The following is a 17,048-nucleotide window of genomic DNA, read 5'->3' as shown; positions in this document are numbered from 1 at the left end:
TAAATGTACTATATTTCTTGGACTAAAAACTGCAGCCCCTTTGTTTTGACCAACTAAATGACTTTAAGCTGCATATATTTATGTTGAAAATTAGCTATATGCTGCATGTGCAAAACGATTTTAAACTATAAATGTACATGCATGCACGAGAACATATTCTTTCCAAACATTTTGCTGTATTAAAACAGAACAATTCCAAGAGAAACTACCATCATCATTATTGTGTTTTGTCACCCGTAGCATGATTTCGTTTCAACAGCTACCTAAGATTTAACAACGAATTGAGCTTTCAGACTTCGGAAAGTCTTTACATTTGCTTTTAATGTGGACTTATAGAAACTGAAAAACAAAAAAACAAAAAAAGAAGGTCCATTTTCAGCTAGGTTAGCATCAAGACCAGGGGTTTCCAACCTGTTTCAAGCTGAGAGCTACTATTTGCTACTTATTATTGTAAAGGGCACCTAGTTTGATATACATTTCTAAAATAACATCTTATCTTCTACTACTTACTATGTTGTTAATGCTCCTTATTAACACATTATATTGGGTATTTTTGTATTCTATATATATATTTTTAAGTGTCAATTTCCCTACAGGGATGAATAAAGAAAGAAAGACAGAAAGAAAGAGAAAGAAAAATAAATTGAAAAAAAGAGAAAGACATAGAAAAAAGAAGAAAAAGATGGAAGTATACTGATTATTTGTATGTGCTTGTACACGTTTAGCTGATGCTACTTCTAAAGTGTAAAGGGAGCACAAAAGCATTTGTAACTTCCATTTGGCAACTGGAAAGCACCTTATTTACCACCGCATATGACGGCAGATCCATGGTATTTGGTCAAATCCGAACTTTACCGAACCCCCAACGCAATTCGAACAACTGTTGATGTAAAAAGAGAAGGCCATTTTTACTTTGAACTCTTGGGTTGACTGTTAGCCGCTAAGCAGTGCCGATAACGTGCCATCGGTAATGGCGCTGGGTTGGAAAGTTCCCGGATGTTGTGACGTCATACGGGAACTGTGTTCTCAAACGAATTCTGAAAATAAAAAGCAATGACAACATTTTTGAGCTATGCCACAAAAATAGGAATAACCAACATTTGTTAATTTTATTTTACCCAACAAAATCTAATGTATTAGTTTTTGCACAATTTTTTTTTTCTCAGATTTTCCATTCGATTTAGTTATGGGTTTCGTACAAATGTTTCATGGTCAAATTCAAGCACTTTTTAAGGACTTTCAAAGTAAATTTTCCAATTTCTCCAGTACCATTAAAAGAAGAAATCTGGTGTGAAGCATGCATTTTGCTGAGCCACAGGCATATCTGCCATTTACATATACGATTTTTAATCTTGGGTGTACATTTATTAAGAAAAAATGTTTTCAGATCTTGAGTAAATCCCAGATCTATTTGTGGATCCCACCAAAACGTGTGAAAATATTTAGGGGTAAAACGACAATAATATGTTGCTTACATTTTCAGTTGCAGGAAGTTCTTCCCATTACAATATACCACTGAGAAACGCTTTATTTTTTTTGCTTGGCTCATAACAAATGTCCATCATTGATGCATAATCCTTGCACTAATAAATATTTCACAGTGCTCTGTTCAGGTGTAGCATGCGCCTTTCCTCTTGGGCGTGACCAGTATGGCGAGATGATGCTTTGTAGAAAAAAGCCATAAAAACTAATGCCAGCTGCCGTTAATCACGAGTGGAAAATAATTGCAATGGCAAAGCAAAGCCAACAGGGAGCAGTGTCACCATCATGTTTAGGTAGACGTTTAAGAAACATGTCAACAATTTCAAGCACTTCACCCAAAATTCCGGCATTTCTCAATCCTTGAAAACCCAACATTAAAATTGAAGCTTTTTTTAAGGATTTCAATCACCTGTACCAACCCTGTAGCTAGCGGCGACCAGTGGTGGGAAATATATTTACAGAAAAGCCACGGTATGTGTAAGCCAAACCGAGGAAAAGATGTGAGTTCATGGTCTGGAAAATACAAAGTATAAATTGTCGGACATTGCAACAAAAAGGCATACACACAACGTTATTGATTATTATACTAAATGTTCAAATTGCTCAAAGCTGTGTTCCAGTTTTTCATAATGTATTTATAATGTTACTTTTGACAAATAATTCAGTGCACAGCATTTGCACTGCCAAATAGTGAGGTTACATTTGATTATTTCTATTGATCTTAATTGTCTAATGACTTATTACAGTGTCATATTTTTAGTTCCATAATACAGAACTTCCCTCACTGAGCTTTGGTATTGTTTATAAACACGATTATTAACCAAAACTGATTAAAAGTTTCATAGTTTTTAAAGCACATGCGATTTTAGTTGACACCATACTTCATGCCAAACAGTGAGCCCACATACAATGTCGTTACAGACGCTGTCCTACTTACGAATGAGTTCCGGACGATGGTTCGTAAGTGGAATTCGTTCCTAAGTTGCGTCATGCTATATTTTGTATGGAATGTATGTTTAAGGTTTATAAAGGTATGTTTAGGGTTTGTATAAGTAACCTGTATTGTTTTGTACTAAAAAAATAAAAATTAAAAAAATAATAATATGCTCTATAAAGATAAATAATGTTTAACTTACTTTTGTAAGATGAGCTTCAAGAGTTCGGCAACTTCCTCCTCCTTGGTAAAAAGTGGCCGAAAAAAGCGATCAACATCACTTACTTTTGAAAGATAAGCTTCAAAGGTCCTCCTTCGTGGTAAAAAGTGGATGAAAAAAAAGTGATCCAACCATTTTTTCAACCGCATCAAGCTTTCTTATTCCACTTTGATTTCAAAAGAAACGGCCCGCCTCTTCTTTACACTTTACACCAACCATATTGAATGGATGCACGAGATATTAAACAATAAAAACGTCAAGGTTCTTAGCACGTTGGAGATTAAGTACAGTATGTTTACACATGAACTAGGAAAAGGAAGCGGATTTCTTCTTTGAGGTGGATACTGGGTGACCTCTCACAGCGCCACCACTTGCAAGTGGCGGCAGAAAGAAGCACTACAGTAATGTCCTGTACTCATAAAAAGGTTCACACAATACAAAATCTAACTTACAACAATGTCAGGACATTTTTCGACATCCCGAAAATAACTTTTGTATCTACCGTTTTTCGTAACCCGAATGTTTGTAAGTAGGGGAGCGACTGTATTCATTTGTAATGTCATAATTACGCATACTTATCATTTATCACACTTTTTATTCTGTCAGTCACCAATTATTCTACCAACTTTACTAAGTAGTACGCATTTGAGTACAGAACTAAATATTTTCCTGGCGTGTCTGACGAGGGATGAATAATAGCTCTTGCGTTCTACGCAGAAAATAAGGCAGTCCATCCTCCCCCGCACGCCAGTTTTCTTTCTCTCTTTCTTCATGCGTGCACGGTACGTGCAGTGTATTTCCATGCTGTCACAAAGCCCTCTGTGAGAGCGGCTTATTTACCCGGCAATAAAAGCCGACAGGGAGTATAGGCCGTAGTAAAAAGTGGAGAGGTGCTCAGCCCCCGAATTAGATTTAGGGTCCTCCTCCAACGGGGGGGCCAGTTATGTTGTGTTGGGTGTTGCAAACACAAAAGCGCATCTCAGGAAAGTCTTTAATAAGAGAGGTACTTCCACTCAGGGGTTACATAGGTGCGAGTGACATAGAATAAATACGCAGCAGTGCAATTCAGCATTATTACATTTCACGATGCCATTGCTCTTCTCCGCGGCGACGGCATCGACGGGGGAGGAACAAGTTAAGTGGCGTCGAGAGAAAAAGCGTCGCAGAGAGTGATGACTACCGCCACGTGAACCGAGACCCCCTTGTCCCCCTTAGAGAGTATTGCTTTGCTTCGTTACATTCCACATCGTGTTCAAGTCAACTCCTTTGAGAGTATGCATGCACTAGGAGGGCTGGTGTGTGTGTTGTGTGTGTGCTTGAATGTATACGGCTTCTTTTACAAAGACACCCTGTAAAATTTGGGCTTTGCTTTTCTTGCCGTTTCTACAAGTGGAAAGAATTGCGAAATTTCGGATAATCCAGGCGGTGTTATAAATACTGATGTGAACCAGCTGTGCCAGCTCTTTTTGCGCCAACTGCCTCGGACTCTGATTGGCTCCCTGTCCCTATTTAAACCCACTCCTGTCTGTCGCCTGTTGTCAGTCTGTCTGCGAACCTCATTGCCCTGACCTGTCCCGTTTTTGCTCCCGTCTGTCTCCGGCTACGACCTGTGTTGATTTTGACCACGTCTGCTTTCCCATCCCGATTTACGACCCGGTTTTGATCCCGACCACGTCTGCTCTCCTGTCCCGGCTTACAACCCGTTTCTGACCTGACCACGTTTTTGCTCTCCAGTCCCGGTTATCGGCCTGTTTTTCCTTCCCCAACACCGCCATCGCTCGTTGCGGAAGATCCACTTCCGCGTCCAGCAATTGCCGGATCGTGGGCGCAACCCTTCCTCTTCCTTCAATAAAACTTGTGAGAAACGTACGCAATTGGGTCCTGTTTCCATTCTGGTCTTGACAGGCAGTGTAAAATCCGAAACTCTCATTCTATCTAAGTATTTGTGTGTCATTTGTGTGTACAGACTACGCGCTACAAGCATCCAAAAGTCAAGGTACAAAGCAACAGCTACATTGTCGCACTGTACAGTATATTGTGTAAACTTCTCATTCATTAAGTTATGCATTTTGCCTGACTTTGTATTCAATTTGCCAGACAATACTCAACCAAAGATCTTATTTGTAACAATATGTATTGAAGCCTTTAGCAAAAAGAGTGAATTGAAAATGTATAAATGTATTCAAATGTGTTGTGTTGCTACCTGCTAAGGGATTAAATATACTTCTTCATATAAAATAGATCAAGAGTGACTCGTCATAACGTAAGGTAGTATGCAACATCACTCAACAAAAAAAACAGCGCACATTCACTCAAACGTCTCTCGAATTGAGCTGTCGTTCCATCGGCCCCGCCCACGCGTGACTGTAGCAGCTCGGGGTCGATTCCAAGGCACTTGATTTTTTTTTTCTTTCATTGCTTGTGATTTACAGAATGAAGAGGGGTTGCCCTTTTTTTCCTTCCAGGGTACGAATGCACTTCATGAAATAAAAACTCACATTCATCATGTTAATAAACTTTGGTAAGATGATCTCATGTGACCTTAACGGCGAGAAAATACTGTCGGATTTATGATGACGGCAATTTGCAAATGAAATGCCACGGGAGGGGATTTTGAACCGACGCAATTGTAAGGCAAACCGCTAAGCTTGAAAAACAGAAAAACAGAGTTCAAGGAGAAAGTGTCGCTTGCAAAAAATGCAAAGATTCAAACGATTTTATGGTCTTGGGGACTTTCCGGTTGCCACTTGGTTCCGTGGAGCTGTAAAATTCCCTGCAGAACTTCCAGCCATACTTTGTAGCAGAAGAGGTACTGTTCCTGTAAATAAGACACAGAGGAAAATAAAGGTATGGTTTAGGAAAATATTCCTGGATTCAAAGCCTTAAATTTTTGGGGCACTGACCTTGGTCTGAATCATGCCGTGCCGTTGAAGTCGCATCTCCTTGACAATGTTGCTCACATTAATCTGGGAAAAAAAAAGAGATGGAGGTTTTATACAGGGACCCAATGTTACCAGCAATTATTTGTAAGGATTTTTCTAGCTTTAATTTTGAAAATTGATTTAATTATTTTTTACTGCAATTAGTTAACAAATTTGCCTCTAGGGGTTGCTTGTGCTCCACCATAAATCTCTTTTTTTCCTTGAAGGATGCTAGAATTTCCGAAACTGATAAAAAAATTAACTTTATTACTTTGAGATCTTTGAGTTCTGATAAGAATTACTAATCCCAAGAAAAAAGAATCAATGAACCAGGCCAGGAAATGGAACACACAATTTATTAACACAGAAAATCAATGATTGAATCAATAATTGAAAAAAAAAAAAAAGGGGGGGGGCGCTTGCGCCGGAGATTGTGGGAATTTTTGACTGCTGAAAGTCTTGAAGTTACTAGCACAAAAAGAAAGTTTCCGCTATAATGCTTGTCTGTTTGGGGAGATTCCCTTGTACAGAAAAAACGCACATTCCCAAGAACCAGTAAACATGGAGTTTAATCTATAGCCGTCACGTTATTTGTTGTATTGGAGTGTAGGCCCGCACGGCCGTCGTGTGAGACAAACAAGCAAGCCAGTTTGCCAGAAGAAAAGAGAGAACAAGCTATCGATCACCTACTCTTTTTATAAGGACTAGGGACGCTTGACCAGATCATGCGTCTTTGGGCGTGGTCTCAGATAAATGAGACCACCAGGATCGGATGACGGTGTTTAAAGTTCCTAAACTTGTTAGAAAGCCAACTTGTGAATGTCCCTCCAATTGACATAAATAAGTACGGTAAGAATATTATTGTATCAATACGTTGCCTTGAATGTTTAAATTATATTCAAAACTTCATGTTATCAGATTTCATAATGGTACTTAATGAATTGCTATGTCCGGGCACTGTCCAAAAGGGTCTCTGTTATTCCGTCCATTCCAAAGTGAGTTATTTGAAACAAAGAATGAGGAAGTATTTTTTGTGCTGGGCTTATTTGCTCTACTTATTGAAAGAACTGTTCCATTCCCAGTTTGTTTGTTGACGTGATGATGTCAAGTCATGGCTTATTTCTGTCTGTAGCCCTTACTCACAAAAAGTCTCAAAGGGCCCCACAGACTACCATTACAACACCCCCTGATCTGAAACCAACATGAGGGAAAGGGAAATCCCAAAAAGGTCAGCATGAGGACAATTAAGACACCTTGACAAGAGACCTCAATGAGGTACTACCTCTTCCAGGATGACCAGGCTGCAATGAATATTGCAAAGGCATCAACAGACAAGACACAGACATCATAATTATAAAATCTAAGTAATAAAAGAACGTAAAAAGTCCAGTTGGCGGCCTCCTGTCTTAAGATCTTGATCATTGCAGCATGTTCTCAAAGATGCCGTGAATCAGGTCTCATCTTATTTTACCCGGAAAAAAAATCACATAATATATAAATTATTGTTTTACTTTAAGTTTTTACTCTTAAGTATTATTCTTCACATTTTTAACAAATATAATAGTTTATATAATCGATAATTTGATGTATTTACATTTGAAGCCAGTCTACAAGCACTACCCTGTCAATATGCCATATCTTATTTTGTTCTTTTTTTTTTTTAAGTTTTTTGTTACATCTTTATCTTGGAGTGCCATGTTTAATCTTGCTGTAAACAATGACATTAGGCAAATCTAATTCTAAAAAAATACATTTACAATTCAAACGTGCCTGTCAGTGGAGGAAGAAAACTAAACTCATTTATATAGTTTAATGAATATTTTCATACTTTACAAGAAACAGTTAGGAACATAATACATTAAAATGTTTTGTGCTAGTGGAAAAGTTGCAGTCCTTAGTCAAAGTAAACACAACAAAATAGACCAAAGAGATATATGTGTATTTAAAATATCAAAATATTAATTGTAAAAAAAAACAAGGCTCCAAAGATGGGATCACAAGAAACTTTGAACGTAAATGAACAATTGTCAAAGGCTGTATGGAGAAATATAAATAAATAATAATTCAGAGCCGCAAACCTAGTTTAACATTTAATTTAACCACAAAATGTATGTGAGCTTTTTATAATTAAAATGAAAAATAATGCTAATCTTTCCCCCCAAAAATATATATACCAAATATTTGTGATTGTCTTTTTTATCATCTGTATAAAATTCAATTTAAAGATGAGACAAATAATAGGTTATCTGAATAGGTATTTTTATTGGGCTGTGGAATTTTTTTGATCTTGAAAAAAATGGAAGAATTGTCTTCTTTAACATGCTGTGACACACTCCTCGCCAAGGCAGTATTGTGCACTTCCACATAGAGACAAGAAGACATCCCATAAAACCATAATTAGATGACATTGGCGCCAGCGCTTGGTAGATAAGATGTTATTCAAGCTAATTGAAGGGGACTGAAGTAGGCGTTAAAATGGTTTCAGGATTCAAGGGGTCACAATACTAGTACGGGAATCATCCATCCATCCATTATCTGCACCGCTCAGTAGGGTCGCAGGGGTGCTGGAGCAATAGGCAGAGGACACCCTGAACTGGTTGCCAGACAGTTGCAGGGCACACAGAGACAGAACATTCACTCACTCATTCACACCTAGGGACAATTTGGACCGGCCAATTAACCTGACATGTTTTTGAGATTGTAGGACCAAACTGGAGTGCCCGGGGGAAACCCACGTAGGCACGGGAAGAACATGCAAACCCCACACGTGGAGGCTGTGTTAACTGAATTTGCTAACCACGCAGTCGCTGTGGCGCCCTCTGAGAATCATACTTAAATTAAAATTATATATGGGGATGTTTTAAGGATCGACCAATATGGGTTTTTCAGGTCCAACACAGATTATTATTAAGTATTAAGAGGAGGCCGATAACTGATTTGAATGTTTCTTCTGGGGCTGAGGTTTTGGCTTTATTCCTAACCACTTATCCATTTTTCTTGTGTCCTCTGTGCGTCTCCTTTGGAAAATGATGTGCAAATGCACGACCATATAACGCTCGGGAAAGTCCGGAAGCACGAAGTTATTTGAAGCAGGCTTCTGATTGGCTGCCGAGTATGCAAATTGCCAAACGAACCGAAATTCCGAAATTTCCAAACCGAATGAAGATTTCGAAATCAGAATAAAATCTTTCGGGTTTTTTTTCTAGAAAAAGTTGTCGGTCACCCGGGCGGAGACATTTTGTAAGTTGTCCACCCGACGTAAAAGATGCACGCCCCGGGCGTCCGGGCAGACGTTATTTCAGACACTGCCCAAATATCTGTGCCGATAATCGTCCCGACTGATAATCGGTCGACCTCCAGTATATTCATAATTTCTTATTTTACAAAAACCTCAGTTTTTTGTGTGTATGTTTGTCACTCACAGGCAAATCCCTCTCAATGAGGCTGAGGATAACATCGGTGCAGATGAGGACGCCCGAGCGTCCGATACCGGCGCTGCAATGGACGGTGACGGGCCCCTGATGGTGCACGGAGCGCAGGTAGCGGATGAAGCGGACCAATTGCTCGGAGTAGTGTGGAACGCCGTGATCAGGCCAGTGGGTAAACTTCAGGTGACGCACAGTGTGGCTTTCCGATGTCTGAAATAGTTCAGTGAAAGCATATCTGTCAGCCAGTTGCTTCCCTCTATAACTGTTGCAAATCCTCTTTATTATGCGATATTAAACACACCTATTTACTCACAGCAAGATAGACTAAGAGGAATAAAAACAAAGAGTTTGGGTAAACAATACGCGCTAAAAATCAATGCATGACTGAGAATAATATTTGTTAGTGTACTGCGAAAATATTGGCAACTTCTGATTATATTGTTGTCAAATTTTAATTCGACTATAATTTAGCTAGAAAAATACTATATTTAGTACATTTTTTACTTCAATTTTCTTTGTCTTTTCTTTTCCTTTTTTTTCTTTTTCTTGTCTTATACTAGAAAAAAAGTACATGAAATCAGATGAAAACACTTAAAAGTTAAATCGTTTTGCTTATTTTATGTATTCATTTTCTCATTTTTACTAAGTTGTTTTTAACATGAATAACAAAAATAAAATTGTAATTGTCTCTCTGTGGAACAAAAACAATTTAGTTTCGGAATTCTACTTATTTAAGTATGAAGTATATGAAAAAAAATTAAGGACAATCATTATCCACCAAAGGAACGGGATATTTTAAATAAAGTTAGTGCTAACTTTGAGGTTGAAACAAGATTTTTTACAAATTATTCAGAATGAGCAGGTTCTATGTTCTTTAATGTACTGTAAATGGATTATTAGAAACGTTAAAAACACCAGTGGTGTAAGTTACTTAATATTACATTGAATCTAGAGCAGTGTTTCTCATTTAGTGGGATCAGGACCCAAAAGTGGGTTGCGGGCCTTTACCCTGACAAAATATTGCCAAGAAGAAAATTAAAAAAGAGGTTCAATTTAACTCCTTAACCTCAGATGGCAATAATGCCCTGCTTGATCTGTTCAGTGAATCAGTGCATTTGAGAAGGACCATATCTCATATTATTGTGATTTTATTGGTTGTATTTCCTTTTTCTGCCCATAAAAATGGGTCCCAAAAATGTTGTGATAAGAGGAAGAAAAAGTGGGAAACAGCGACGACAACGATCAAGTCAAAGAAGGAAACAATTGTGAAATATGAAAGTGGTGTATGAGTGTCTGTCATTGAAGCGCTGCTAGAAAGTACAGTAAAATGAGTTAAAAAGGTTATTTTTTAGTTTTTTACCATCATATTAATCTTCATCGGTCACCCCTCTCGAGGGACATGACCAGGGTTAATAGATTAATCTTCATTAACCACATAATTAAATATTTATCAATGTTTGGATTCATGCTTTATGAAAATTTGAATTTATTTTGGTTTTTGTCTATTTTAAAGCAGTTTTAGGGGGTCGGTTGTATGCAATGTGGGGCTTATATGTGAGTATAAAAGGTAATTGAAGTTGTTTTGGTTTTGCTGGTCATCTCAACAATCCTTTCATTTTAATAAATTTTAGACGTGTCAAGTTTTTCTTGATTTGGGTTGCAGCTTGTCATAAGTTTGGAATGGTTGGTCTTGAAGTCAAACCAGTTAAGAACCGGTAATCTAGAGAAAAAGTTTGTTCTAACATCTTCATAAATAATGAAATAATACTTTGAGGTACCAGTGTAGGAATTCCAAGGCATGAACTGTCTCTCACCTCCTTTTCCACCATGCGTATGATCTTAATGTGGAAATATTCCAGGCACTGCTGGTTCACCAGGTGGACGTGATACTTTCCCATGTCCAGGGGCTCGCTGGGCTTGTCAGGCCAGTACTTGTGACACTTCACCCTCCCCCGTTCCACTTCCTGGGTCATCATGGCGATGACGTCGGATTTGTTTTCCCAGATCATCTGCCAGAAAGAGGTCACCGTGGAGGGTAGAGGACCTTGGCAGGATATGTAGGAGGGCTCCTCGCCGCCCGCCTGCAAGCGGATGTGGCTGGCGTTGATGTAGTCGAGTGTCTCTCCCAGGGCGACGCGAGTTTTGTCGTCTGTGGATGGAAAAGCGTTTGTTGCTGATGAGATGATTACGGTAAGAGAGTAAAGGCCGACTCCTTGGAGTCGACTGAAATACAATGTTACCTGTTTATGCAAACATCTCTACGAACGAGAATTCTATACACAGGTTTGTATTTTTAAAATCTTGCTCGGTTTACGTAGGAAAATCCAGTTCACAAGTAGTCCCAGAGCTACCACTAGAGACCGCTCGTGACCGTTCACTGCCTGCATCAGCTTGGTCCAGTTTGTGCCTGCCCCTTCCGCCATCGGGCAACTGGTTTCGTACCCGTGGTTATGCTAGTAGAGTACCTCTTTCGGGTCTTTCTTGACCGTAGCTATGTGTTCCATGAAGGAAAACGGTAAGGAAAATGATGACAATTGAGCAACAGAGCAAGAAATAAGAGAAAAACACAAGCGAGCTATTCATGTGAGCAACCAAGCCAAGGAGTACAATCGGGAAAGCAGCGAGTGCTTATCACAAAGGCGCAGATAATTGACCTTCGGTGCAATAATTTCCAAGTAGGTTATATTCCTGTTGAAAAAAAAACAGCGAAGAGGAGGACGAATCAAATAAGCTGGCGTCTCCAAATGAGATTAGAGAGGTGTTGGCTAACTGAGAGGAAGTTGCTGCTTTCGTTGAAAAAGACCATCCACAAAAAGTGGTCACTGGTCGTTTGACAGCACCCATTACTGATTATTTCCCTTACACATTTCCGTAACATTTCGTAAGTGACAAATCTTCTACGTTTTCTTATTCTAAAGACTTGTGGCAAGTGATAGCATTGCAAGTCAAGCTTAAAGGGCCAAAAAATGATGAATGAAAAGTGAAACAGGCAAAAAAGAAATTGTTGTAAAAAAGTTTGGTGTGTTCAAGTTCATTTAAAGTTACAGTAACGTTAATTTTAAGGGTACGCTAAGCGCTTAAGTATCATCAAAAGTCATACGCATTCACTCCTCCCACACCCCATTTGTTATGGCTACTAATTGTTCATAATAAACTTGCATTTTATTTAGTTAACATCATCTTATCTGTCATATTCATGTATTTTCTATCTTAAATCACTACTTAAATGTGTTGTGATTGATCAGGAAGATGTGTTTGATAGATATTTAGGGTGTACTTTGATCCTTTCGGGAGGTCAGAAATGGAATAGTTTGTTTTTAATTACTTCAAATTAGGAAAATTCAATGATTCCACAGGCAATTTGGGCTACGAGCACGATCGTTGAACGGATTAAACTCTTATGTAGAGGTACCACTATACAAGAAATGGATTGGTTGGGTAAATAAGGTGTTGTATTGCAACATAGGAGAAGGGCATATGGTGAAAGGTTAGCCATATTCCGCTGAGGCCTACTACCTTTGTCAGCGTATTCATTCATCTCTAACCTTCGTCACCAAGCCCAAAAAACAAACCCCTAAAAGCTATAAAGCAAATGTGCTTTATTTTTATTCCCAACATACCCACAAAAATAATTGTACTTACACATTTCCCCTGTATGCAGTTTGTTTTTTTTAACATGGTGGTGGTGAAGAAAAACATACATGCGCATTATTTATATAGGGGACAATTTTCCCAAGATATGCTGCACCATAGCAAATATGTATTCTTTATTATCAAGGGACAGTGAATGGAAGTATTTGCTATGCAGTTTATTTCATGAGTTATGTTAAAAGAGCTGAAATTAGTCATGATATCTGAAAAACAGGCCATTTAAAAAAAATCCCTTCCACAGTCTCTGAGAACATTTAAATTTGTCTTTTTAAAATTATTCTTACGTCAGGACAAGAACGGAAAGATTGAAGGAACGAGGAAGGGCTGCGCCCACGATCCGGTGTTCGCTCTCGTACTCGGCTTATGATCCGAACACGGAAGTGGATCTTCCGTGGCGAGCGATGGCAGTGTCAGGGACGGAAAAATGGCTCGGTAGCCGGGACAGGAGAGCAAAAACGTGGTCGGGGTCGGAAGCGAGTCGTAAGCCAAGACGGGAGAGCAGACGTGATTGGGATCAAAACGGGTTGTAGCCGGAGACAAACGGGAGCAAAACGGGACAGGCGGGGGTCAGAGTCGAAAAAAGGATTGCCTTGTACACACGGAGATTCGCAGACGGACTGACAAAGGGGGACAGATAGGAATGGGTTTAAATAGGGACCGGGAGCCAATTAGAGTCCGACGCAGTTGGCGCCAAAGGAGCGGGCACAGGTGATTCACATCAGTAATCATGACATTTTAAAGTGTTTAATGGATAAAACTTGAAAACCTAAAAGTTATAGAAAAGGGCAGTGCAAGCAAAACCCCAACAGCAAATTAGTATTAAAAGTATTATTTTTATGATTTTATTGTATTTGGACAATTTTTTTCTTGTAATAAAAATGATACTTAATTATTATATAGCAAAATAAAATATTCATTTTTGTCATGATTACTGATGTGATGCACCTGTGCCCGCTCATTTTGGCGCCAAGTGCCTCGGACTCTGATTGGCTCCCTGTCCCTATTTAAACCCACTCCTTTCTGTTGTTAGTCCGTCTGCGAACCTCAGTTTACTCTAGGCAAGCTTTTCGACCCTGACTCACTCCTGTTTTGGCTCCCGTCTCTTTCCTGGCTTCGACCCGTTTTTTTATCTAGACCACGTCTACTCTCTTCTCCTGGCTTTGGACTCGTTGCTGATCTCGACCACGTTTTTTGCTCTCCCGTCCAGGCTACTGACCTGCTCATTCTAATTTCACGGTAATTTTGCCCTTTTTTTGTAAAAAAGAGAGCGAAAAAAAAGAAAAAGCAGATTATTTTTCTCTGTTATGCCGTCTTTATTACTACAAAAATATTACAAAATTAAGTTTAAAATGGGAAAAAAGGTCTGTCCCTGTGTGCCCTGCGATTGGCTGGCAACCAGTTCAGGGTGTCCCCTGCCCACTGCCCGGAGATGGCTGGGATGGGCTCCAGCACCCCCGCGACCCTAATGAGGATAAGCGGTACGGATGATGAGATGAGAGATGAGATGGGAAAAAAGAATTTACCACATTAAAAGTAATAATTTAAATGAAGAAAATGATATGCCATTTTTTTGCAGTTTGTTTTACAATTTTAAGCTGTACAATACATTAAAAATGAGTTTTAAAAAGTATTTTTATAATATTCATTTAACTACATAAAGTGAAGAAAATAAGTATTTGCACACCCTGCCATTTTGCTATTTCTCCCACTTAGAAACTTTCATCGTAGGTGCATGTCCACTGTGAGAGAGATAAACTAAAAAGAAAAATCCAGAAATCACAATGCATGATTTTTTTTAACGATTTATTTGTGTGATATAGCTGCAAATAAGTATTTGTACACCTGAGAAAATGAATGTTAATATTTGGTACGGTAGCCTTTGTTTGCTTTTACAGAGGTCAAGTGTTTCCTGTAAGTCTCTCATCAGGTTTGCACACACTGCAGGAAGGTTGGCCCACTCCTCCACATAGATCTTCTCTAGATCAGTCAGGTTTCTTATGGAGGTGTACAATTTTGTCTCTGGTGTCTTTGGACAGCTCTTTGATCCTCGCCATGTTACAAGTTAAAGTATTGCTAATTGTATGGGGTGGACAGGTGTCTTTATGCAGCCAAGGACCTCAAACAGGAGCATCTGATTCAGGATGAGTGCAGGTGGACTTCGAATCGGGAGACTAATGGGTCTTTTAGGGTCAGAATTCTAAATATACACAGGTGTTCAAATACTTATTTGGAGCTTTATCACACAAATAAATTGTTAAACATTCATGCATTGGGATTTCGTGATTTTTCTTTTTAGTTTATCTCTCTCCCATGCACATACGATGAACATTTCAGACCCTCCATGATTTCTAAGTGGGATGAATAGAAAACTAGCTGGGTGTTCAAATACTTATTTTCTTCACTGGAGACAAAATGATCACCAATACAATTTAAATGATTCTCTAAATATTTTGTGTTTGACTTAAATATTACCCCATCTATGTTTTTGTATATCATCAGAATATTTTGTGTATCTAATCCGTTCCCGTCTGGTTTCACAAAGACTTTCCAAGTGTGAAGCGCATCATGGGAATGACAGCACGTAACGTCTGCTGTCCGTCTGCCCTTGAGGCTTTATAAAAGACGCTGACCTACATCTCTTATAGTAATTACAAAATATTCATGTTCTTGGATGACATCTAAGACGCCTGAGTGTCCCGGAATTATAATTAGACCGCGGCGGTTTTGAGCAATTGGAGAAAACTAATCCATGTTGAATGTGGGCTGACTCACAGGGCAAGATGTCTCTATAGCGGTTCTTGTCTCGGTTTTCTGGGGCTTTTCCCACCACGCAGTCATCAGAAGGCTTAAGGTGCTCCAGAGCCTGGAATCAAATCCATGTCGTAATGTCAAACATGCGAGGAACATCTCTAAATTGGGCGACGTTGAATTGAAACCCACCATGAATTCTTTGACCAGTTCCTGCTGGTCCAATTGGTGCTGCAGAATTTGGATGATGGCTTTGACCCTTGAGCCTGAGTACTGACTGCTTCCAGATGGGCTAATGAGGGCTAAGCTGGATAGTTCTTCCTCTGATATAATGGGTGGGCCTGGTTATGGGTAAAATGATTTTTTTAAATATATACATAAACATTTATTTGTGCATACAGTAGACCCCCAGGATACAGCGCCCCCACTTTACGACGTTTTGATTTTACGGTGTGGAATAGGATCATTTTTTAAGACTTTCTTCACTTTATGACAAAACCGACAAATTATTTTGCATGCCCAAAAACAAACGTGTATGTAGAACTATGCATTTTGGATGCCTGTTTGCTATTGGTCGACAGCATATAAAATGCTGGTCTGCTATTGGTTTGGGTCAAGGCATCATGAAAATCCAGATATGCTTTTGGCTAAACTACCTCCCACTATGCCTTTCTCTTCATTCATTTTAGAATCTTAGGTTCGTTGTAAATACTTTGCATGGTGATTTATTTTGTGTTTTTGGACTGTATTTATTTGCCATAAGGCCTGCAGTGATGCTAAAGCGGGAAGACAAAACACGGTAATAATGGAATCGAAGCTTGCGATTATAAGGAAACACAAAGGAGACACACAAATTGTGACCCTCGCTAAGTGGCATGGCTATAGCCAATTGACGTTTTGCACTATGATTAAATTAAGGACGTGCGACTGGCTAGCAACCGGTTCAGGGTGTCCCCTGTCCACTGCCCGAAGACAGCTGGGATGGGCTCCAGCACCCCCGCGACCCTACTGAGGATAAGTGTTGCAGATAATGGATGGATATTTTAAGAAGGCAATTAAAGCAATGGGATATTTTAAGGCAATGACAAGTTTCAAAATCAGTTTCATTTTAAATCTGCTCTCAGTGTCTCCTCCCCCTTTCTGCATCCACCTGCTACTCCACTCGACCAGCTCAAATTACGTCACACCACTTGTTAATCAAATTCAATTTTTTGTTAACATGTATATTTATGAATAATGTTTTTAATGCTACATTTGTGCACAAATGTAGTACTCAATGTATACTATTTTGTTATTTTGATGTTTCACATGAGGTACTGTGGGGGGTCTGACCTAATTATGGCAACCTCCCTTCACACCCATAGATGAAAATAACTAACCTAGTTGCATTATTGCAGTACATCATCATTACTGATGACTTTCTCCATCATTTTTCCTAGTGAACAATGATGACCATCTGACATATTTGCACTTTAACATTGACTTATGCTTCTGCTTATAGTACTATGTCAAATAGGATGATTTATGGGTTTTGGGCTCTTTATGGATATTACTCTGGATATTTATTCTGTGGATTTTGGATTTTCTTTTAATTGATGGAGGAATTGATGCTCCAAACAAAGTTTCGTTGGTCTTTTGGACAATAACAATCTCAACAGAGAAAT

General features: G+C 39.0%; 1 protein-coding gene across 1 annotated transcript in view; it reads right to left on the bottom strand.

Moving 5' to 3' along the window:
* Positions 1–3,613: 3,613 nt before the first annotated feature.
* Positions 3,614–17,048, bottom strand: part of ptpn20 (protein tyrosine phosphatase non-receptor type 20) — a 55,414-nt gene continuing 41,979 nt past the window's right edge. The window contains exons 42-47 of the mRNA XM_088351191.1: positions 15,577–15,725; positions 15,409–15,499; positions 10,800–11,134; positions 8,980–9,195; positions 5,540–5,602; positions 3,614–5,454 (exon numbers count right to left, since the gene is read on the bottom strand). Of these exons, the coding sequence (XP_088207317.1) occupies positions 5,344–5,454; positions 5,540–5,602; positions 8,980–9,195; positions 10,800–11,134; positions 15,409–15,499; positions 15,577–15,725 (965 nt within the window). The 3' untranslated portion in view covers positions 3,614–5,343. The remainder of the gene's footprint in view (positions 5,455–5,539; positions 5,603–8,979; positions 9,196–10,799; positions 11,135–15,408; positions 15,500–15,576; positions 15,726–17,048) is intronic.

This window comes from Urocampus carinirostris, chromosome 13, assembly GCF_059441175.1.
Source record: "Urocampus carinirostris isolate Australia breed hairy pipefish chromosome 13, RoL_Ucar_1.0, whole genome shotgun sequence".
Lineage (NCBI taxonomy): Eukaryota > Metazoa > Chordata > Actinopteri > Syngnathiformes > Syngnathidae > Urocampus > Urocampus carinirostris.
Note: the sequence above shows the minus strand (reverse complement) of the source record. Positions and strands in the feature narration are given on the sequence as shown.